Source organism: Canis aureus, chromosome 27 (assembly GCF_053574225.1).
Source record: "Canis aureus isolate CA01 chromosome 27, VMU_Caureus_v.1.0, whole genome shotgun sequence".
Taxonomy (NCBI): Eukaryota; Metazoa; Chordata; class Mammalia; order Carnivora; family Canidae; genus Canis; species Canis aureus.
In genome coordinates, this window is record NC_135637.1 from 37,832,260 (window position 1) to 37,857,256 (window position 24,997).

A 24,997-nucleotide genomic window follows, 5' to 3' on the forward strand; every position below is an offset into this window, starting at 1 on the left:
AAATTAACATGTATTACTGGTAAAGGCTTATGGTAAACTCAGAAAAGGGGGATGCAACTTAGAGGGATAGACTATTCTAAAACTGTTAACAAGTATCACAATTAGGAACAAATCAGTGAAACCATCTACATTAAATTGGGAAGAAGTCAAAAACCCTCACATCAGCGTCTTGAAATTTCTAAGGATTGCATCAAGGCATGGAGCATAGTTTTTTTTTTTTTTTTTTAATGTGACCATATGGAAAGAAAGACAAAATAGGGGGCACCTGGGTGGCTCAGTCGGTTAAGCTTCTGACTCTTGGTTTCAGCTCAAGTTGTGATCTCAGGGTCCTGGGATGGAGCCTCACCTGGGGCTCAGTGCCCAGCACAGAGTCTGCTTGTCCCTCTCCCTCTGCTCCTCCCTCTGCTCTCTCACTCTCCTTCCCTCCCTCCCTGTCTCCCTCTCTCATAAATAAAACAATCTTAAAAAAAAAAAAGAAAGACAAAATAGTTAGATTTGCCATCAATATGATTATACTCCTAGAAAATTCAGGTGAACTAACTTCTGGAATTAATGAGACATGGCTAGGGATCCTGAATTACATATATTCAAAGATCTGTAACTTTTCTAGATGGTATGATAATCAATGCAAATATATCTTGTATATATTGTTATTAACAACAACAAAAAAACAGAGAATACAAAGGAATATCTCTGAGAAGATATATCCAGAATTTATACAAGGAACTGTTCTCAAAATTTTGCCAAATGATATTTTATAAGCACTTGAATAAGTCGGAAGATATACCATATCCATGAAGGGGAATAGTGAATATCATTACTTTTTTCACTTTCCTCTAATCAATTTATGAATTAAACATAACAACAATGGACCTTTTTAAGACAAAAAGATAATTCTAAAGTTCACCTGGGAAAGATGAACAGGTGAAAATAGCTAATAGTTTTTGAGCAAGAAGGTCATATATGTGGGACTTATCAGCTCTTCAGACATATTGTAAAATTGGATAAATAAAAAAGTTGACCATTGGTTCTAGAATTGACACAAATCAATGAAAATAATGGCTGTAAAAGCATTCAATGTGAAAAGGGAGCATTCAAAACCAATAAGGACAAATTATTTAACAAATGATTTCAGGAAATTTGGTTATCTCTTTGGTAGAAAGAAAGAAGGAAGAGGGAAGGAAGGAGAAAGAAAAAAAAAGAAGTCAAACGTGGTTCTATCCTTATACCATGCATTACAATAACTTCCAAATGCATTAAATGGGTAAATAAACAAATATGCATCCCCCCTAAAAAATAGAGGAAGACATAGATATTTAAAACTCTTAGAAAAAGATACTAAAGGTTTACAGACCAATTATTAAAATACCACTTTGAAATTATTAATAGTAAAAGTATAATATCTTTAATATAGAGAAAACTCCTTACCAAAGGTTAAAATTTTGGTATTTTCATTTTATTTTTTCAGGAATTACAAATTATACAGATAGAAATCCTGTCTCTATTCCCTTTTAGTTGCTCTCTTCCATCACAAGGAAACTACTCCCATATTTAAAATTGTATCATTTTATTTTTTATTATTTATATCTTTTTTTCAAATTATGTTGGTACTTTTAAATTATGTTAGTATATTTATACTTTGCTTTGTTTTCATAAAAATATGGTAAAGTTATTTTAGTTTCTAAATTACAGCATAATCTATATAGTCATTTAGAACTTTCCCCCTGTTATATTTTTGAAATTTTTCCGTGTTGATATGCATAGATTAGTTTATCCACTTTCATTACTGTAACACTCTTCCATTTTATGAGTCTATGAGTTTATTTTTCCATTTCCCCATTGATGGACATTGAGTTGCTTTAAATTTTTACTATTGCAAACATCGTAATAAATACCCTTGCACGGGTCTCTTTTATGCTTGTATCTTTTTTTTTTTTTTTTTGCTTGTATCTTTTTTTTAAAGTTTTTTTTTATTTATTCATGAGAGACACAGAGAGAGAGAGAGAGGCAGAGACATAGGCAGAGGCAGAAGCAGGCTCCATGCACCGGGAGCCCGACATGGGATTCAATCCCGGGTCTCCAGGATCAGGCCTTGGGCTGAAGGCAGTGCTAAACCGCTGAGCCACCCGGGTTACCCTGCTTGTATGTTTTTTACAAAACATGATGTTAAAATGTATTAAAACTGAGTTGTGAGTTCAAGGGAATATGTTGCATTTTTTTCTGTACCCTCTCTGTCTTAAATAATAATTTGAAAATTAATAAAAGAGAAATATTATGAGACTACCTTAAAGCCAGTTGATAAAGTGTTCCCATGATTAAAATAGGCGGGCCCAGGTTGGGATGAGAGTGAGATTGGAAAACCTACGTGATGAGAGACCCTCAGGGAGATGGCCAGGCCCCTGTAGAGCCAGAATCCTGCCTACTTCGTCTACACAGCTTCCCTGGAAGCCAAGAGCCTCTGAGGGTAGACAGGGAGCTGTCAGGTTATTGTGGTGGTTTTGAGTTAGAGACCATTCCTCTAATTTCCCAGCTCCAGGCACTGGTATGATTCTAGAAAGTGGGGAGAGCAATCTCTACAACCTCCCACCAAATGACGGATTGAATTTCCCCTCTGGCTGCTGAAAATCAGGGCAAGCTGTCATATTTTATTTTATTAAAAAAAGAAAATAACCACCATGAGATGCCACCTCACAGCCACTAATGGTTGTTATCCACAAACATACCAAAGCAAAACATACCAGAAAGTAACAAGTGCTAGAGAGGACGTGGAGACATTGGAACCCTCGTGCACGCTGGTGGGAGCGCGACGCGGGGCAGCCACAGTGGAAACACATGGTGGCTCCTCAAAAATGTAAGCATAGAATTACCACGTGACCGAGCTGGCAATCTCTCTTCCAGGCATATGCCCAGAAGAAGAGGAAGCAGGGACTCGGGGAGATGTGTGTGCACCCAAGTCCACGGTGGCCTGAGTCGCGGTAGCCAAGAGGTGGAAGCTTCCATGACGGATGAAGGCGCGAAGAACAGGAGGTGCCCGCGGACCACGGACTGTCTCAGAGCCTCCAAGGGGAAGGAAATGCTGACCCAGGCACAGCGTGGCCAAAAGCTTACGCTGGGTGCAATAAACCAGTCATGAAATATGTGCAGTCCACCTAGACGAGGTGTCTAGGGGAGTCCAGTTCATAGAGCTGGACGGCAGAACGGTGGCTGCTGGCGCTGGTGGGGAGAGGGGACGGGGGCTGGCGCTGAGCGCGTGCACAGGCTCAGCGAGGGAAGATGGAAGGATGGTGCCCATGGCTGCAGGACAGCTCAAGTGCGCTTCCTGCCACAGAGCCGTACACTTGAGGGGCGCCTGGAGGGCTCGGTCAGTGAAGCATCTGCCTTCGGTTCAGGTCATGATCTCGGGGTCCCGGGATCGAGTCCGGCGTCGGGCTCCCTGCCCAGTGGGGCATCTGCTTCTCCCTCTCCCTCTGTCCCTCCCTCTGCTCGTGCTCTCTCTCTGTATCTCTGTGTCAGTTGAATAAATAAAATCGTTTTTTAAAAAAGAACTGTACACTTAAAAACGGTAAGTTCGGTGTTGTGCATATTTTACCACAATTTTTTTTTAAAAAAGGAAAGAGGGCAGCCCCGGTGGCCCAGTGGTTTCGCACCGCCTTCAGCCTGGGGTGTGATCCTGGAGACCCAGGATCAAGTCCCATGTCAGGCTCCCTGCACGGAGCCTGCTTCTCCCTCTGCCTGTGTCTCGCCTCTCTCTTTCTCTCTGTGTCTGTCGTGAATAAATAAATAAAATCTTTAAAAAAAAAACACAAAAAAATAAAAATAAAATAAAAAAAGAAAAGAGAAAAAATTGATATTTCTTACGAAACCGGGAGAAGGCCATTTTTACAAATCTATGAGAGTGAGGCCCCCTTTCATTATGTTTCTGTTCTACTTAACATCCGATTTAACAGAAGTGGCCAAAAAAGAGGAACAAGATACACACACAAATAAATATATATAAACACGTTTTGCCTAGTAAGTAATCAATATATATACACATGTGTATGTGTATATAGAGAGATGTAGGTATGTGTAAACATATACTTTATATACAAGTTTATATAAATAGTATATACTCATATATATACATAAAATCACGTTCTGCTTCATGAGTAAACAAAAGCATGCAGGTTAAAAACCCCAGTGAAAGGCAGATTGGCATCTTTTTAAAAATTACTAAATTCTAAAAAGAGATCAAAAGTGACAGAAGTTAAATTTTTCACAGCCTCTCTGCGTCGTAAGCTGGGAGTACGTATCCAATGTGGTTTCTTAAGCATGTTTTTTGACTCAGTAATCACACTTCTAAGAATCCGGCTCAAAGGAATCATCAAGGATGCAGACAAAGACGTATTTGTAATATGTGTAATTCCAGTATTAATTATAATAGTAATAGTCTAAGTCAACACTACTAGGTTGAAAAAATTCTGATAGATCAAAGCAGTGGCATGGAGGGCAGTCACTTGAAAAGCACACTTGCCCATCCGGAATAATTCTTACGATGTATTGTTAAGAGAAGAAACCCAAAATACGTAGCATTCAGGCCAGAATATATTTTGATCTTCATTCTTCTAAAACATAAGGTGTGTGTCATGTGCATTTGGGTGTAGATGTATGTGAAGAAAGGAAATATCCTGAAATCCCAATGACGGTGCTCACGGTGGTGGGATTTTAGGTGATTTTTGTACTTTTTTGTTTTCTGTCTATTTTTCTATTTTATACTTTTTCTATAGTTTTACTATGAACGAACAGGCAGCTAATGGACTCTGTTTTAAGATGCCTCCGAGGGCAGGCCCAGGCCCAGGAGCAGCAGGAGAGCAAGTGAAGCTCGTAACAGCTGGGAGGGAGGCGGGAGTCACCAGAGACCAGCCTTGCCCACCGGGCCTCGTCCTGTAAACCTGCAGGAGAGAAGGTCTAGCTTCTTAGAAAATACACCCTGAGTAGAGTAAAGGGGCGTTTTGTCCACAGTGAACTCTGAGATGGCTCAGAAAAAAAAAATATTAGGCCAATAGGTAGGGATAGATACATAGATACACAGATGGATGATAGAAAATTGATAGATAGACGATAGATAATCGATAGATAACTAAATGGGGGGGTGGAAGGGAGAGCGAGAGTATACAAAAGGAGCCAAAGTAGAAATTTTGGTGAGAGATAACTGGGGATCTTTGTCCTACTGTTGCATCCTTTCTATGAGCTTGAAATTATATTGAAGTAAAATGTGACTCCACAAAAATAAAAAAAGAGAGAATTAAAGGCCTGTCAAACCCAGTGATGATGACTAAGGCACGAATCTAAATCACCAGGCCTGCTTCTCCGTCCGCTCATTTATTTAACCAGCATCAACTGGGGGCCTGCTCTGCGCCAGGCCCTCCATTCAAACACTTGGGGACGCGCAGGGAGGAAAACCTGCCGTCACCGCGGTCCCCAGGCCTAACGCGCGGGTCTGGGGCCCCGAGACTGAGCTAGCGTCTCCGGGCCCTGGGGTGCTGCTTATCTGCACGGACGCAGTGTCGCTCTTCAAAATACGGCCTTCGACTCAGAAGTGGTTTGTGACAGCCATTTGTGGGCCAAAAAGTGGCTTCATTTTAATTAAAATGACAGAAAGAGAAAGAGCGGGACTGCTGACGCCTGCTGAGGAGCGGCCCTCCTTGCGTGACACGTTGGCCCTGGTGCCCTGGGTTTCGCGCAGCACATCCTGCCGTCGCCCTGTTCAGCCCCGTGCCCGACGGTCTCACCCCGTCCCACGCCGGAGGGGCCGAGAGGCTGGGGCAAGTGGGCTCCCCAGAAGGGCCGGGTGCCTGGGACTTCTCCCGCCAGCGCCCAGGCTGCCTCTCCCACAGAGTCCCCCGACGGGCGTGCCCGGGCCTGTCCTCGGGGCAGAGGGGCGCATGTGCCACCGGGTCCCGGGCCGGAGGGCTGCGGGCTTGGCGCAGGCCCGGGCAGGTGAGGGTCAGGTGCAGCCCCGCTCTTCTGCCCCAGACCACGGTGCCGGCTGTCCGCAGCCCGCGTGAAGCCAGCTGAGCCACGAGCCCGCCAGCGACCGGGGCAGGGCCGTCCCGCCGTGGGGCCGTGGGGCCGTGGGGCCGTGGGGCCGTGGGGCCGCGAGCCCCGGGGAAGCTTTGCAGCAGCCCGGGGGTGGGGGGTGCAGAGCTGCGCCGGCCCGTGAGCTCAGCGGCCTCCCCTCCCTCTCGAGCCCCAGGAGTGTCTCCCCAGGAACCGAAAGTGGAAGGACTCAAACGAAAAACTGCCAACCTCACCGAGACGACGATTCCTGTCCGGACCCGAGTCTGGGAAGCGCCCCCGACGAGCCCCCAGACATGAGGCTGCTCGTCAGAGGAGGAGAGAATTAGCTCCTCTCAGATTTACTCAGTGACGCTTCCGAGCGCTGGAGGCCAACCCTTCGCCCCAAACCAGAGCACCGAAAGGCCCGACTCGGTGCACTCGCGGTGGAAATGCCTGCTCTCCAAGGCGGGCTCCGACGCCGACACCGCAAGCCAAAGATAAATAACAGAGGAAATCCTTGAGACCACGACCTCCCGGTGACCCCTGAGAGCTAAATCTTTGCTAGACCTCAGAATATCAAACAGGCCACCAGCCGGCCAAGAGCAGTTTGCGCACGAACGGCCTGGAGGCCACCTCGGCACGCAGGAGCCTGGCTCTCTAGAAGCCTGAGAAGAGAAACTCCGAAGGAATTTTTGTTGTATTCCCCAAAACCAAGGTTTGACGTTTAGGGGAAGAACCCCTTCCGGGAGATGAGCTCATTCCTGGGGCTCCGCTGGGGTCATCGGGAAAGGTGTTTGCTTGGGTGCAGGGATGGGACCTGCCCCCCGTCCAGTGGTGAGACTTTAATCAGTATTTGAAAAACGTGGTCACTCGCCAACTGGCAGGATGTCACAGGGCTCCTCGGCCTGGAGGCGTGGGCGCCGGGTTCCAATCAGCAAACGGGGTGGAGCGTTGGCTGTAGGACCAGTCGTTGCACAGAGAGTCCTAGGGGATGCTGAGCCCCCCAGGCTCACCACGGGGGGCGCACGGAGCCGGTCAGCACATGGGTTCCCCACTCAAGACAGCTTCTCCGTTCACAGCCCACGAAGGAGACGCTTAGCTCCCCACTTCCAGTTTAGGAACCCCTGAGATCCAAGACAGTAACTGAGGCAGAGGGACACCAGCCTGCCCTGGGAGGGCCCGACCTGAAGCCTGCGGCAAAGCCAGCGGAGTCCCCAGAGCGACGGTGTGGGGAGAGGCCAGAAGACCACACCTGACCTCGGTCCGGTAGACGGGGTCCTGGCAGCAGGAGGGCTCAGACAGGCCGAGTTTGCATCCCTCTGTGAAGACTCACCAAAGAGCTCCAAGGTCAACCGGTAGAGGTTGCATACGGAGAAACGGACGTCAGGGCGTGTCGGGCCCCGCTGTCCTCTTGTCGAAGACTTCATCTCTGTCCCAGAATCTGAAAACGGCCTCGAAGTTTGGAAGGCTTCTGTCTTCAGCGGGTGTCGGGGCCCCTTTCTCAGTCCTTCACCGGAAACATGAAGGATTCTAGCGAGGTCAGGATTGCAAGGTCTGTTTTAGTCGGAGGACGTTACGGAACAATGTCTACTGTCGTGGATGTAAGTCAACGTCTTCCGGGAGGAGCACCTCTCAGGACACAACAGGCCTCCCCTGGGTGACCTGTTGTGAACGCCCCGCGGACGTTCGTGGCTTCTGTCCCTGGACCTTTGTGGGGCAATCACGCAAACGGCGTATCTGACCCTGCGGACCCAAAGTCCCCCGTTTCGGCGCGAGCTAGGCCAGGCCTTGGGGTGATGACAGGTGAGCATGACAACCCAGACTTGGCCAATGTCACCATCACTTTGGTTGTCTGCCACCGCGTCCAACAAGCAGTGAAAAAAATAAGTTGAGAAAGGAAGAAAACCTTCATGAAAAGCTTTCAAGCCCAGGCCCTTACCTCACACCCTGGTCCTATTTACACGCACGGAATCCGTCCTCGGGAATCCCGTCGTTTATTTATTGGGAGAGCGGTCAACTCATGGCCATTCTTTGTGAAGCCAAACGAGGGTCTTGTGCGTGGAAACATTTTTTTCGATCTCACGGTTACCAATATTTTTTATTATTTTTTTATTTTTATTTTTTTTTACCAATATTTTTTAAAGTGGCCCAAGAAGTCTGATATATTTGACGCACCTGGAGTTTGCATTATATTGTTTTTTTCTCCAAGGAGGATATGGTTCCTGAGGTTCGCTCATCTTTTATCACAGACTCCGACAACTCGCGGACTCTAGTGAGCATTTGTCAGTATCTCCCTGACCTCGACTGTGTTCCCTTCCGAAGGCTTCGCTTTCCCTATCCCAAGTCTCTGTAGTGTAGAGCGGGCTGTGCCCTGGATGAAGACGGGGTGAGTCCTAGGCCTGAGCTCATCAGCGCTTCCCACGGGCTCGGCCACGCACCTGGTGTAGGGGTAGGATGAGCCTGAACTCATTCTATCAGGTTGAGGCTCAGGGCCTTGCAAGAGTTTCCCACCGGACTTAAATTGGAGAAGAGCAGCTCCTGGAGCTGCCGTAGCTGCGCCACCATGTAGGACAGGCTTAGAGCTGGTGGGGGCCCCACAGGAAGGGCAAGGGTGTGGCCAACAGAGTGGACGGTGGAGCCAGGAAACGGAGATAAATTCTGACCCGAAGACATCATTCGAGCTTTGAGCCCTGCCCTGGCCTTTTAAGTTCTGCAAATTGATAAGTTCTTGTTTGGCTCATGCCAACCTGACTCAGTTTATTTAAGTCTCTTGAAATTAGAACGCAATGATTGTTCTAATTTATGCAACAGTCGTGGAGCTATTCCCAGAAAGGAAGAATTTTTGCCTCTGATTTCCGTAGGTTTAGGCCACTAGCAATACTGTAGTAATAACGGCAGTGGTGGTAGCAGCAGTAAATCCTACTTATCGAAGACTTTTGCCCCCAGGCACTACGCCTACAGCTTCATGCACATCATCTCGTTGGTGCTCTTTTTCTTTTTAGATTTTTTATTTTATTTATTTATTTTAGACAGAGAGAGAGAGAGAGAGAGCCTGCATGAGCAGCGGAGGGGCAGAGGGAGAGAGAATCTGACGCCGACTCCACACTGAGCGAGGAGCTGGACCTGGGGTCGATCCCACAACCACAAGATCACAACCTGAGCCAAAACCAAGAGTCGGGCGGTTAACCCACTGAGCCACCCAGGTGCCCCTCATTAGTACTCTTATCTCCATTTTACAGACAAGAAACAGACGTGACTAATGTCATAATATCTTGGAAAGTGTCAGAGATGGAATTTAAACCCCAGAGCACCCGATCCCGTAGCCAAGACCGGCTGTTATATTGCAGGTGCCACGTAGGCACGGAGGACAAAAGTGACATATGTTGTCCTTGTCCTTCAGAGACTCTCATTCCAGTGAGAAAGAGAGAGGGATTGAGGGATACAACATGTGGGGGCCACGGGGTCAACCCTTTCCCTGCCCCGTGTCATATTAGGACCTTATCTGGTCAGTGGCTGTTGCTTTTTTTCCCAACCACATGCCTGAAACAGGAGAGAACATTTGGAAATGTAAGTTCCAAAGTCTATGAAAAGCACTTAATAAAAACATGGCGCCATGGCCAGTGCCTCCCGCTGCCAACCATACGTAGGACCGTTCCCGCTTACAGGCAAATCTCACACCAAAGCTTGTCCCTGTGATTACCAACCCACAGGATTTAGTTTCCCTCCCAACTAAACTTAAGATCCAAGTTTCTGGGGGCATCTGGGCGGGGGGGGGGGGGGCTCTGAGCATCTGCTTGTGGCTCAGGTCATGGTCTCAGGGTCCTGGGATCCAGCCCCAAGTTGGGCTCCCTGCTGAGTGGGGAGCCTGCCTCTCCCTCTCCCTCTGCCCCTCTTCCCCCCGCTTGTGCTGTCTCTGCTCTCTCTCTGAAATAAACAATTAAAAAACAAAACAAAACAAAAAAAAAAAAAGAGAGAGAGAGAGAGATCTAAGTTTCTGCAAGAACAGCCCGGTCCTGGCCGGCTCTCATCCTCTCCAATGATGCCCTTGAGCCCCTTGCAGGGATACCGGATCATGCCCACCCTTCCCAGTCTCCAGATCCAGATCCTCTATGTCCCCCTCTCATCCCCCCTTCTTTTTTTTTTTTTATTTATGATAGTCACAGAGAGAGAGAGAGAGAGAGAGAGAGGCAGAGACACAGGCAGAGGGAGAAGCAGGCTCCATGTACCGGGAGCCCGACGTGGGATTCGATCCCGGGTCTCCAAGATCGCGCCCTGGGCCAAAGGCAGGTGCCAAACCTCTGCGCCACCCAGGGATCCCCTCATCCCCCCTTCTTATGTCTCCTTTCCATCATTGGTCACCCTTTTTAAAATGTCCTCAAACCCAAAATGTGAAGGTCTGACTGTACCGTTCAAATACCTACAGTTTGGAGGGTGTATGGACTTGCTACTTAGGGGTAGAGGAGATGCCGCTAGCGTTTCCTCCGGGGACCCAACCCCTCCGCCCAGCACAGCCTCGCCTCTGTGGTGCTTCTTGGGTTTGCAGCATCCTCGACTAGCTCTCCGACTGCCAGGCTCTTCACTCCATGAGATTTGCAGTTCATTAAAAATAGGGTGCGTGGTGCATCGGTTTGGCGCTCGGAAAAGCAGACACTGAGATGCGATTAGATGTGGAAGGGCCATGCCCGTGAGCGATAAAGAGCGCCGGGGGCAGATGCAGGCCTGGAGAGCGTCAGCCAGGGGTGCAGGTGTGACAACTCTGAAAGGAGCGGAGGAGAAGGAGGATGGGGCAACCTCGAGGCGGTGTGGGGCTGGCCCCTTGCGCAGCAGCGCAGACGTCTCGGTGGGAGGAAGAAACGGCCCTCGGGCCGCGGTCTGCTCCGTGCAGCGCCCGGCCACCGGCCACCCGCCTTCCCCGAGCAGCTTCTGGAGGCCACACGTGGAGGTGACCCCCCGGGAGGCGACCTCCGGCCCGCGCGGGGCCTCTCGGCTCACGGTCACGCAGGCCCTCGGGGGGCCAAGAAGCCCCGGAGCTTCCGTAGCCTCCGAAACGCCACCCTTTCTGCGGCGGGAGGTTTACCCCGTGATTCTCTAACACGAGCTGCGGCTGCTGGGAGACGCCGGGAGAAGGATTCAAAGGCAAGGTGGGCGCGACGCGCGTCCTCCCGGGACGGCTGACAAGCCCTGCTCAGGCCGCCCCTGAGCCCCGGGCCCTCCTCCAGCTCCAAAGGGGAAGAGAAACCAGTGACGACTGATACTGACCGTGCAGGCCACGTGGTGTCACCTTGTAATGAGAACAGCCCCGTCAGGACGGTATTTCCACGACCCTTGCTGGAGAGACGAGGCCACGGTGCCGAAATAATTGGCTTAAACTAACCCAGGCAGCAAGGGCCGCTCTGACTTCAGAACCCGTAACCTGCCCCCACGTTCCTATCACCCAATAGGTGATCGGGGCGATCCCGTTGTCGGGGGGCCAGAGGCTTGTACATTAGGGGGCACGGCCCTCATTAAAAATAAAATAAAATTTTAGACGGGGTCCTCGCCTGAGGAAGCCCGAAGCTGATGCTCCCTTAGCTGCCATGCATCCGCTTTGACTGTGAGCATGTCCTCGCCAACAGCATCCGTAGTAAGAAAAACAGCCACGCTTCAAATCCAAATGTATGAAAACTGAGCCGGTGCAGGATTTTAGAGCCGACTTTGATGAGCAAAGCTGTTGCAGGCACGCAGGGACCCGCGTGCCCCCCTGCAGCCTCCACGTGACTCTGCGGCGTCTGACTCACCGACCCGACGCCCCTGCTCAAACTCAAACTCTCCCCGTGCGATCCCTGCGTCTCCACTGTGCCACGTCACAGCGACTTCTTAACAATAGTGTGTTCGTAGCTGCTGCGTCAGGCCCTTCTCGGAGCTCTGTTCTCACTGCTGGTCGAAGGCCTCGTCCCACCGCCGCTCCTCAGATGAGACAGCCGGGCCCTGCGAGATGCAACATCGTGTCTCTGGAATGCGCTCTCTGCATCCCCGCAGCACGATGCTTCACGCAGCCCAGGTAAGCCAGGCATGAACACAGGCCCAGAATAAAGTAGAAGAATTGCAACGTCGAGGTTTTTTTTAAAGACTTTATTTATTTATTGGAGAGACAGTGAGCAAGCCAGAGAGCACGCATGAGCAGGGACAGAGGGAGAGGGAGAGCAGGGAGCCCAACCTGGGGCTCGGTCCCATGACCTCGAGATCATGACCTGAGCTGAAGTCAAGAGTCGGGCTGAACCGACGGAGGGCCCCGGGCGCCCCTCAGAGTCTGGATAAGGCCTCACGCACGGAGGCTGGGTAGGCGTCTCGTCAGTCACAGACTTAATGCTTAGGTCAGACCCCTCTTTTGGCACCTGTGAACAGTGCAAGAACAAAACCGTATTTCACGTCAAATCAGCAATTCTGAGATATAGAAGACCTTGACACTGTGTGATTTAATGATAGGAAGTAGCTGTTTCCCCCCCAGATTGCAAATGTTGAAGCCCAGAGGATAAGCGGGACAGTGTCTGAACTGAAGTGCTTGTCCTAAGCATTACCCTTCTGTAGCCATCATCGAAGTGTGGGTACCTGAGAGGTGTGCTACCCCTGAAAAACGAGAAACCCCCCAGGAACGGTGTCTGGGGAAACCAGGGGGGCGGGGGGTGGAGCACGTGTGTGTGCGCGTGTGCATGTGTGTGTAAGATCACCCGGGAAACCGGCTCGGCGAGGCATCCTGGCCAGTGCAAGTGTGAGTCACGTTCGCTCCTCGAACTCCAATGTTTGAAAGAACTTCCAAAGTCGCCCAGTTCCAGGCCTTCACTTAGAGCCGTGGGCAGCGGGACCCGAGGTACCAAGGGTCACAGAGCCAAGGAGCATCGTGCACAGAACAAACGGACGGAGGACTCGGCTGCGCCACGCCGCTCGGTGACCAGGCCGGGCCGCGCGCAGCATCACTCGGCCTGCACCGGGAGCACAGGTGTGTGCACGGCGTGGACGCGCCCGGTGGGCACCGGAAACCCTCACCGTGCTGCCCCGTCTCATCGCGGGCTGCTACCCTGCGATGCAGAACATCGTAACCCGGCGTCGTAGAAACAAAGGAAGCAAAGTTTATTGCTCAGGGTCCTGGGGCGGGCAGTCGGCGACCAGAGGGTCAGCGTGGTTGGGGGCTGATGGCAGCGTCTTTCACCCCTTGTTGCTCCTCACGAGGTGGGAAGAGGGGCCTGGCTCTCTGGACTCCTCCTACGAGGGCACTAATCCTGTTCATGAGCGCGTCCTGCACCTCCAAGGCCCAGTGACCCCCCTGCAAGGGCCCCACCTCCATGCGTCATCCCACTCGGGATCAGGGCTCCATACATGGGGAGAGGGACACACACGCTCATTCCACAGCACCTGTCACGGCTCTGGGCCTCTGGGTAAGCTCTTGTCTCCAGCTGCAGTGCTTCTCTTCTTGTTGCCACCAGACGAGCTCCTTCATTCGTCGAGACTCAGAAGCATCACCCTCATAAGGAAGCTTCCGGTGAAGGCCCCTCGTCCCCCACCTGCCCTTCCAGGAAGTTGTAATTCGCTCCCTCTTCTCTTTTCTCAGGGCCCGGCTGCCAGGGCTTTGGGCACGCACACGTTGTGTCTGGGTCCTCGGTTTCATCGTGTTCCTTCCATTAAAATCTGAGCTGCTCAAAGGCAGGGGTCCGGCGCTGCTCACTTCTCTAAGCATCTAACGCCTGGCCTCCTGCGAGTACTGAAAAAACGAGAGGAATAGTGATAATTAACGTCTAATCCGTGCAGTAATCCTAAAGGGAACGCGTGGCGTTGCCAGTGTCCACCGAGATCTCTCGCTCTCCCAGGCAGGTGTGGCCGCGTGACCCGCCGTGACTGATGAAATGGAGGCGGACGCGAGCTCCATCCCGTCCGTGAACGACGGTCAGCGAGCACCGGCTCGTTCCTCGGCAGAGGCGGGCCCTAAGGCCTAGTCTTGGGCGGGCAAGGTCCCGAGGCGGCGAAGGCTCAGTCACCCTCTGCTGACCCACGTCGGACGCATGGCACGGACGGGAGGGCTGTCTCTGTCGAAAGCAACAAATCACTCATATTTTATGTTCGCTACTGCAGTACAGCGAGGCAAGTCCTCCTCCGACTCCTCCCCCCACCCTCTGATTCATCCGTTTCCTAATCCTACCTCGGTGCCGGGGTCTGTTCAACAGCAACCCTGGAAGGTTTTTACGCATTAAGCATTTGTCTTTTCCTAAAGGCGATAAAGACCGTCAGCGGGGTGTGCGTGTGCAGTAAGGTTTTCTAAGGTCATTAAAACAGTTCTTTTTTTTTTGCTTTCTGCTCAGCAAACGCGGTATCTTTCACTGAATGTCAAACGCAAATGCTTTTTGTCTGTTACGGTTCCCTTTCTTACGTCTTTAATTCGTTTTTATTGAGCCTGATCGATTCTTATCTGACATAACGTCGTACAACGTGTCGATGTGACACATTCGTGTATTGCGGCGCGATCACGGCGGCAGTGTGAGCTCGCATCTCGATCATATCACGTCGTTGTCGTGTTTTGTGTGTGGTGGGCGTAATAAAGACCCAGCCTCTTCGCAAGGTTGAAGTCTACAATATTGTCGCCCGTAGTCACTACCCTGTGCATTAGACCTTCAGGACTTGTTTATCTGCACATAGCAGATAAATAAATAACATTTTTCCTACTCTCCCACCCCCCAGCCCTCTGTTTTTATGAGTTTGGCTGTTTTAGATTTCACATCTAAGTGATATCCTACAGTATTTGTCTTTCTCCGTCTGGCTTATCTCACTTAGCACAATGTCCTAAGGCCTGCTCTGGTTTCCTTAAAGAAATTTTTATTTGAAGAAGAAAAAAAATTCTTTTTTTTTTTTTTTTTTTTGCAGTGGTATCAATGAGTTGGTAAAACACTGAAATCAGGTTGGATGAAGGGAACAGAAATCCAAGGCTAAAGAAAGGACCATTGTCTGTCTAACTCAGCCCAAGGACCCTTCCATGAAGGCTGGAAAGTACAGTGTTCTCCAGGTTGGAAGTCAGGTTAGTACGAGCTAGTGCTTAAGAGCACGGTTTCAAAGCCAAATGAGTCCCAATCCAAGCTCTGCCTTGTTCTAGGACTGTGGCCACATCCCTGCACCTCTGGGAGTCCCAGGTTTATCATCCGCAAAATGGGCCCATAATAGCTGCCTTCATATGGTTGTCATATGGGTTACATCCTTCCAGGAGTTCAGGTTGACAAAGCCCTTGCCGTGGTTGCGTTGGGCGAAGAGAGGTTTTACGCCCGCCATAAATAACACCTGCCCGTCTGCACAGCTTGGGTGAGAGAAAAATCACAAAGGTATCGCGAGGAAGTGGTGATACTCAAGGAAACCAACCCGCGTTTGCTCATCTTCGTAGTTCCTGTTCTTTTGAGCAAATCTGTTGCTCAAGAAATTAGAAGGTGACCAAGGCACAGTCGGAGGACGTGTTCTTTGCGCTTGGGGGTCAAGGATTAAGGTACAGTTAAATACGTAGTAGACATTGTCTAGGCCCCAACCACTCTCGTTCTCCTTAAAATTCTTGCTTACATTTCTGCCTCATCTTTTTTTTTTTTTTAATTTTTATTTATTTGTGATAGTCACAGAGAGAGAGAGAGAATGAGGCAGAGACACATCTGCCTCATCTTGTGTACACTCCGTGCCTGCATTTTTATCCCCCCATACACCTGGGGGAAATTAGCATACTCAACACACGGTTAGGTACCTGGCCTTTCATTTCAGAATGTATTCAGTTGGTAGCTGTAGATAAAAGTATAGAGACCTGGGGCGCCTGGGTGGCCCATTTAGTTGAGCATCCTGCTCTTGGATTCAGCTCAAGTCATGATCTCAGGGTCCTGGGATAGAGCCCCGCTTTGGGGTCCACACCCCACTTGAGACTCTCTCCCTCTGCCCCTCGCCCTGCTCACACTCAGGAATGCATGCACTCTCTCTCTTTCTCAAATAAATAAATAAATCTTTTTAAAAAGCGTAGAGATGTTCCTTACTCAGTTTACAGGTAGAAACTTCTGTGCAGATGAACCATGATTCATTCACCTGGTTTCCAGAGACACACATTTAAGCCGTTTCCATGTAGGACTTAATGCATAGCCTTTGCACCCGTAAGTGCACATCCTGAAAATCCGTTTAAACTGAGAAAATGAACAAAAATAATAATAAATAATAATAATAATAAACCGAGAAAATGTGTTAGGTTTAGCACTGGAGGTTACTCCTCTGTGGTGATGGTAACTCAAATATTTCCTTTTCATCTGTGGAAGTATTCATTTTTCTGGCTCTGATTAAAATGTAAAGTAATGACCTGTAAATATTGGTGTGATGACTTCTGCCAAGTTGCAAATGGAGATTGTCTTCTTCACTCTGCTAGGGGTGGGTGGGAATCTTTGGAAACTCCTTTTTTCCTTGGTAACTTCACTTTACTGACTGGTCATAAGGGGAGACCCATGGACGTGATTCCCAGCCCGTTGTCTTAGCCAACCCCTCGGTACTTCAACAAATCAGTCCTTCTGTAGATGATGCGCTCCACACTGTACTTTAACGCTAAGTAGGAAGGAATCATTATCTAAGAGCTTTGTGGACTGTTACCTTTGTATTTAGAATTAGAAAAGGGGGGTCCCTGGGTGGCTCAGCAGTTTAGCGCCTGCCTTGGCCCAGGGCGTGATCCTGGAGTCCCCGGATCGGGTCCTGCGTTGGGCTCCCGGCGTGGAGCCTGCTTCTCTCTCTGCCTCTCTCTCTCTCTATCATGAATAAATAAATAAAATATTTTAAAAAAAGAATTAGAAAAGGAATCAAGTCCACAAGACGAATGTCCAGGAGAACCCGGGGCATCCAGAATGCACTTTAGCTTGAGGGATGTGAGCTCACCAGTAGCAGAGCACTAGAGACTCCACTTTCTTTTCCCATTTCCTCATGATTCCTGTGCCAAGGGTCCCTAGGTCTCTGGTGAGAAAATGATCCTATGTTCTCAGACATTCAGACATCATAAGCTCCAAACATTCCTAAGGTAAGAGTTACATCCACAGAAGTTCGTTAAATGGTTTCTATCATGACCTAATGGCCAGATCTTAGGCCTGGGATTTGTTCCTAATCATCACCTCACTTCACCTGGCAGCTTTGAGTTTATCATTTCCCCATTATCCAAGTTTGCCCGTTGGTACAAAAGAATGAATATTTGTGATCATCAATAACTGCACTTCGCTTAGAGATCCCCCAGTGAAGTGAGTGGCCATGATTCCCATACGTAGCAGGGTTACACAGTGAATACCCATCATATGATGTCTGTCTCACTACAGCCCTACGAGGAAGGCTAATTATTACATCCTCTGTTTACAGCCAAGGCCTTTGAGGCTCAGAGAAATTAACTAATATTCCCAAAGGAGTCAGAACAAGTGAGTTGTGGAATCAGGATTCAAACTGGACTTTAACGACTGTGCTTTCCAAAGTCAAATTAGATTTTATTAAGTAGAATCCTGAATGCATTGTCGTAAACATTTATCTTCAGTGTCCAAAGTCTTCTGAAAATGTATGCATAAAAGACTCTCTTACAGGAATTACCGTTAATATCACAGTCAGTCAACAAGATTTATAAACTACCCTTTATGTCGTACCAAGAATAATGGCAGTAACATTTTGCATTCCAGACTCCCTTTCAACTTCTCAAAGTACTGTCTGTGTCTATTGATGCATTTTATTCTCCCAGAAATACTACGATTTCTCAGAGGTGAGGTGAGAGAACTTGCCTAGTCAATTATATAGTTTCCTGACCCTTCATCCATTGAAGTTTCTTTTGGGAGGAGGCCTGTGTTTATGCGCGTGTGATTCAATTATTTTATTGAATTTTTTTTTTTTTTAGGTAGAAGAATAAGTTTTTGTTGTAACAAACCAAATATTCTAGATCTGTTTTTTTTAATTAATCACTTGCCTCTTTCCTCCAATGTTTCTGAAGTTGTTCATGCTAATGGATTCGTATGTAATCTTCCACTCCCGACTATGGAAATCCGTACATCAAAGACAACGTTGTAGACTGAGTCATGTAGTAAAAGGTACCTTCTCCAGGAAGTCAGGAAGTATAGTCCTCACAAATTTTGGCATAGGAACCCATCCAAGGGGATCCCTGGGTGGCTCAGCGGTTTAGTGCCTTCCTTCGGCCCAGGGCGTGATGCTGGAGACCCGGGATCGAGTCCCGCGTTGGGTTCCCGGCATGGGGCCTGCTCCTCCCTCTGCCTGTGTCTCTGCCTATCTGTCTTTTTCTGTATCTCTCATGAATAAATAAATAAAATCTTTAAAAAAAAAAAAAAAGGGAACCCATCCGAGATTCTCCCACTGGCCCTAGCATCTAGTCCTGCCTTTCTTATTCATCCTCTGCCTGAATTCCTCTTCCCAGAGAGACGCCTCCCATCCTGACCATCGACAAAGTAGGCTCCCAGGATTAATGGGCACTGGATGAGTTTGCTATGTTCCCAGTTTGTCACACACTTGACACACTATCTGTTCAACAGAGCACATGAAAATCGTGAGCCAAACCCACTCTGTCACCCGAGCCACTTGCCCATCAATTTCTACCAATGATATTTTATGGCTCATAAGGATGACTTTATAAGAACCCGAAGCTGGGAGTGAAGTGTTTGCGCACACAGTACTCCCTGATACAGATGGAGCACACCTTCTTTTACTCCCTTCCTGCCATTCCCCTGACAGCGTAACAGCATCTATTGGGCTCTGTCCTAAAATCGTTTTACCATCATTTAACTTACACCCGCATCACATCAATTTTGACATCATAATGTGATTTGCATTGATTCGAAGCTGCCATCGCGATGAGCTCACAACTATGTCAAAACCTCTGTTGAGTAAATAAAGAACTGATTTTGAGTGTGGGGAATGATGTAGGATGGAACGATCACGGAAGGAGACCAGAAACAATACAAGCTCAGTAGGGAAATTTTAGACATCAAACGTTTTTTTTTTAAAAACACACACACACACACACAAAATACCAAAGGTCACTAGTCTCCCACATCAAATGCACAGACAATTTTTTTTTAAACAAATCCATTTCAGTCTGAGTCTTGAAACAAGTCTAAAATATGTGATTTTGTTAAGAAGATTCTAGGATGATTTTAAATTTGTTGTTTTTAAGAAGCGAAGGAGGAACTGTTTTGGATGTCAGAGGAGGGAGGGGAGAAAGAATTTCTTCTCTGTCCCTCCTTCAGCACATGAATTTCAGCTTCCCCCAAGCCATGGACGCCTGATCTTGAGCTGAAAAATTCCAAAATCATTCTCATTTGCAGACTTAAGATGCCACTAGAGGGACAAAGTGGGCTCTAAAATGTGGCTCTGTGTCACTTCTTAGGGGGCTGACAGCCCCTTTTCTCTCAAGGAAGGCTGGCTGGGGCACCCAGAACTTGCCCAACATGCGACATCTGCATTTATGTTGGCAACAGTTCCACAAGGGGGTGAGGTTTGGGCAAAGGTGGGTGGAATCAGCAATGCAAACGTCACCCATCTCATCCTGTCTGAAGAAGGCGGATGGAGACGGAAGGTTTTCAGGCTGAGTTCCCGCCGACCTTAACTGGAAATAACTTGCTCTCTTTCACATCTGCAGCTGTGTCCTCCTCAGGGAGTTGTCCAACTCGATGTGATTTTAAACATCTGTCAGCTAAATCAGAGCTCCAAATTTAGCACTCGGGAACATTATGTGGATTTGCGATGCTCGCTGGAGAACACGGACCCATTAACCAAGCTCACATGAGACAGCCGGGTGGTATTCTGGTTGGCAGTTTCATCTATGACACATTTAATTTGCCCGCACATTTATGAACATTATGTAAAGGGAAAGAGTGACCATTTCCCTGAAAACGGCTTCCGAATGGCCGCGAGATCAATACCCGAATGGAAAGTCTTTACACTGGGAACACTCACTGTTTTCCTATCCAATCACTTGCCTGGAATTAAAAAATATTCCCAATGGAGTCATTTTATCTGCATTTCCTGACACTCTATCCTCTACCCTGAGCTGCCTTTCTGGTCCAGCTACCACTTGGCTCCATCCTGGAGGGAGGTAACTTCTGCATAGAGTCGTGGTCCGTGGTTGCCATCTCTGAAGACATCCAGCAAGTGGAAAATCATCCTTTTCCTCCACTGGGCTGATGCTTCTGAAGACACGTGCTGTTGTTGGAGAGTCACGAAGCGAGGCCTTTGTTCCGAGACTCTCTTTTGGGCTGAGGGCGATACCCCTGAAGGATTGCCTGCCAATCCTTAGTCCAGAGGGGGTTTGTAACCCATCCCATCAGGTCCTGAGATCATGGCGCCCTTGAGGGCAAGACAGCCTTGCGGTTCAGTGTGGGCTCCCTCCAGGTGATCTACCGCAGTGGACTAAAGCTGGTGAGTTCGCTTTCCTCGGGTTAGTACCACACCTCACAGCTTCCAGAGTCCAGTCCCGCAGATGGAGCTCGTTACCCCCTCCCCGAAGCTCCCCAGACAGCTGGCGTGCCTCTCATCTGGTACCGACATGTGGTATCGTTAGGGAGTATCCTCAGATGCCACTGAGCACTCTCAGGGGGGCAGAAACGGCATTTGATGCATCGTGCATGCCCAAGATTAGGGCGGTAGACGATGCTCAACTGACGTGTTATAGACAGAAGACTGGCACTAGTCTGAACAGCTTAAGAAGATAATGTCTGGAAGCAAGGAAAGGTGGTCTAGGCACAGGTGAGCGGCAGGAGGAGAGGCCTCACAGAGGCGCCCTGGACCATCCCAAATGGATGGCGGCTGTTCGGGGAACTGGGTCAACGCTCAGTTCTCTTGCTACTGGAGGGAGGGCAGTCCTCTGGCTGAGGTGCCCGAGCCCAGGTGCCGGCAGTTCGGGGCTAGGACACAAAGAGAAGAGCATCCCCACGTGGTTGTTTGAGGGGGCTGAGCAGGTGGTGGTTCCCACTTCCTAATGTCTTCCTTTTGCCCCCCCGACCCGGACACTGGATTGGCTGACGTGTACTCCTTGATAGAGGAAGGCCTTGAGTCTTCCCTCCACTTGTCCACTTCTGGGATGACACGCGCGCCCCACCAAGGTCGTTGATAGTTAAGGCCGGAGACTGTAGCATGAGACGGATCGGGGTTCAAGTCCCAGTGAGGAAGTCATTAGGGTGGACGCTCCTGAGAAAGTTATCCCACATCTCGGGGCCGAGCTATTAGGTAACTGTAAGGATTAAACGAGCCCATGTGAGTAAAGTCTCTGGGCAAAGGTTCCGCGTAGCCTCTCGATTATCATCGTTACTGTAAGTAGTTTGGACTCTAGTTTGCAAGTGATAAGAACAAGCCCACGGGCTTCATCAAAACATACGGGTGTGTCTCCTGGACACCAGCAGCGGGGATGTACCCGGGCCCCGGGGAGGCATGGTCGCCTCCGCCCTGCTCTGCATGTCATTGTCTGGGGAAACCGTCCTCTCGGCTCCTCAACCGACAAGGTGCAGATTGAGCTGCCCCCAGAGGAGCCCAAGACGAGTGTTCTTTTCCTGGCGTTCCTCTGTCGGGGGAAGAGGGAGGTTGGCTCCCCTTGAATCCGGCGCTAGTCCTGCTCGTTCAGCTGCGGCCGTGGTTAGGCACAGGTGGAGACGAGGTCACGGCTACCTGGAGGACCCCTCCCCCGCAGGCCCGCTACTGGGTCGGGGGGCGGTCATCACAGGGTGGGCAGATGCTGCAAGAGCTCCCCTCAAGCCATCACGAGGATGGAAACGGGATATTTAGAAATGTGTGAAATGGACTTCGGCACGGGAGGAAGAAACCCCGGCGGAGTATTGCATGTAGGTCATAATCATAACGACATTCATTTCTGAGGGTGAAGATTTACAGGGAGCATAATAAAGAAATGGTTTTCATGTTATGGTGATGAGTTTTTAATGCCCTTTGAGTTCATAACAAAGTTTTGTTTAACGTGCAAAGCTCCCACAAGGATTAATAACCCTGGAGCCTTTGCCACCTAACACCTTAGTGAGGATTAGCTGGAGCTGGCCCAGAGCCAGGCCCCGGGGGACAGATCCAGGCCTGGACGGGAGGACGCGGGAGCGGCGAGGACCAAGGGCACCAGAGGCAAGCTGCCGTTCTTCGCAGGGTACGGATGCGAAGGCCCCTGCTCCTGGAGAGGCAGGAAGCTGGCTCCGAATTCGGCATCCTCGGTCGTATTTTCACAGGACGTCGGTGAGTTCCGGGCCGGAGGAAGGGCAGCTAGCCACCCGAGAACTCCTTTGGGGATCAGAGGGCACCAGGGGCATCACGAGAGGATGCCGCACGGTTTTCAGGGCCAGGCGGCTACCAATTTCCAGAGGTCCCCCCAGACGTCCTATGGATCCACGTCTACGACGCAGATGCTCCCCAGCCCGGCACAGTGGAGCCCGTGAAGAACTCTGGGCGCAGCTCCCACCTCTGGATGCAGCGGAGAAGCCGGGGACGGTCGGTCTGTCCACGTGGCCCTTCCTTCAGCCAGAACGTCAGTGCGCTGCTCCTTCTAACACTTCCCTCGGGGATCGGGGAGGACAGATGGCCACGGTCATGTTCAAGCCAAAGACGGGTGAAGCAACTCTCGCCCCCTACCCCAGAGACAGCCCTGCGCCCCCGGCCTGGCCGGGCCAGGCTCTGAAGTGAGATCATCCGCAGCCCGGTCGCGGAGGAGAAGCGCTCTTTGTGGGATTGCTCAAGCTGGCTGTCCCGAGCCATCGCCCAGATGCTGCCGTAAACACTTTTATCTCCAGCAAAGCTGTACGCGGCCAGAGCTCCAGGAGGATTCAGGGCAGCCTGAGGGCTTTGGGGGAGCGTTCACGGCCCAGGCGGGGGAAGACCCAGCGTTCTGGCGCCAGAGACCCTTCCTTTCTGCTCCGCCCGTGGCTGCGGTCGACGCCGCTAACTCGTGTGGTCTCAGCAGTGTTTGGCCACAGCCACGGGCCTGCGGTCTGTGACGTGCAGACCTGCCGAGTCCTCGGGGGCCGTCGTCTCCTTGAAGTCCCCCGTAACCAGGCCCCACTCGGTGCCCGCCAGTGGGCTAGGAGCAGAGCACAGAAGGCGGACTCAGATCAGTCCTCACCCAAGGTATGTCGAGTCCAGACGGGGGGGAAATGCCCCAGGAGGCAACGACAGCGCAGGGGGCCCACGCCCATGGGGTTAAGGACAGGGTGCCGGACACGGCTCATGACACTCAATGGCATCGTAACGGGCCAGAGAAGGTGTCTCGCAGCAAAGGCCAGACGTGCAGAGTCCTACAGGAAGGTGCGGCGGACGTGGGCCGGTGAGGGTGGGAAGCAGACCCGCAGGCCGCAGGCCCCACACGGCCTCGGGCCCACCTCTGTCCCGACGCCCGGCCGCCCCTGGGTGTCCCCGGGAAGGGCGGGCGCCGTGGGCAGCTGGACACACAGAAGTGAAAACAAAGGCTTTCGTCCAGGGATTATTACAAAACCTGACTCTCTGGCGGCTCAGAGGACCGTGTGAGCTGGGTGCTGGAACTCTCCAGAGCCACCTGGAGAGCGCTTCGGATCCCGGGGGCCTATCGCGTGCGGGTAGACGGGAGGAGGGAGAAATTCAGCACAACAGGCCAGAGGGAGAAGAAGGAACAGAGGGGAACAGGTCTGCAGGGGGAGGTGACGGAAACGGGAGGAGCCCCCGAGCGCTGATTCAAACGTGGAGGGTGGAGATGCCTCCAGGTAGTGACGTCAGCAGCCGATGCATGACGTCATAGGGGTTCCCCTATGATTGGAACCCCTGTTTGTAGGATTGCAGAGCTGCGGCCAGAGAAACGAAGCGAGAACCTGACTACTACGATGCCGGGCATGTGCCGGGTGTATTCACCAGGATAATAAAAGTTAATAAAAGTGAAGTGACTGTTTCAAATTTCTCTGGTTACCCGTAAAGGGAGTAGAGACACGCAGGGCTTAGATGAATTGTCCAAGGGCTCACGGCTGCCTCGTTCTTCCCCGTACGACCCATGAGGCCTACCGCATGTCAGGCGTCGTGCGTGGGACACCGGCAGAGCCAAACCCTAGACGGCGGTTATCCAGGCTTCGTTTATATTCTCTTCCGTACGTAGGTCAGAGGCATCGGTCACCGTCACCTTCAGGAGGGCCCGGAAGAGCGTCTCATCTCCAGATAACGGCCTGATCTCTTCCTCGAATATGCAAGCATTTGATCAACTGCAAAATATGGAGGAAATAGTTTGTCCTCAAAAGATAAAGCTCTTGTGGACTTCAGGTTTGCAGCTTTTAAAGCAATCAAGGCTGGCAAAACAAAGCAAATTGAACGAGGTCGAGTGCATTTTACTATGTTATCCTCTGAGATTATCGCCTGTTTTGTTAGACTCGTTAACATCTAGCTAGTTAGCAAACTTACATGCCTCCCTCACAAATTATATTTTTAGGATGATGATCTTGGGTCATTGAAGTTTGGGTTAATGAAGTTGCCTGAGGATTATTCCCAAGGAACTCTAAATCGGAGGATACAAAGGAGCCGCCCTCGACGAACCCCACCTTTGGTTATGTTTGGTTTGGCTTGCGCGCTGTTGGCCCACACAAGAGCCTTAAGACTTTTGAATTAATCCACCACACTTAATAATCAGGAGAAAAAAAATATATATATTATCTTGATTATATATATAATATAATATATTTATATAATTGTATTGTATTATAATATATATTATAAATAATATGATATTTTCAGGAGAAAATATTTATATTATCTTGATTATATATGTAATATATTTATATAATTGTATTGTATTATAATATATATTATAAATAATATGATATTTTCAGGAGAAAATATTTATATTATCTTGATTATATATGTAATATATTTATATAATTGTATTGTATTATAATATATATTATAAATGATATGATATTTTCAGGAGAAAATATTTATATTATCTTGATTATATATGTAA

At 49.6% G+C, this 24,997-nt stretch overlaps 1 protein-coding gene across 5 annotated transcripts in view; it reads left to right on the plus strand.

Moving 5' to 3' along the window:
• Nucleotides 1-24,671, plus strand: part of RNLS (renalase, FAD dependent amine oxidase) — a 277,156-nt gene extending 252,485 nt beyond the window's left edge. For 3 of the 5 annotated variants that reach the window (XR_013366020.1, XR_013366021.1, XM_077874841.1), the window contains one exon: nucleotides 2,899-3,560. Coding sequence is in view for 3 of the 5 variants with exons in the window: in XM_077874841.1 (XP_077730967.1) it covers nucleotides 2,899-2,979 (81 nt within the window). In the remaining 2 variants the exon portion in view is untranslated. Of the gene's footprint in view, nucleotides 1-2,898; nucleotides 3,561-14,928; nucleotides 14,956-24,142 lie in introns of those variants that run through there. The other 2 variants (XM_077874842.1, XM_077874843.1) reach the window with 2 other exon arrangements.
• The last annotated feature ends 326 nt before the right edge of the window (nucleotides 24,672-24,997 follow it).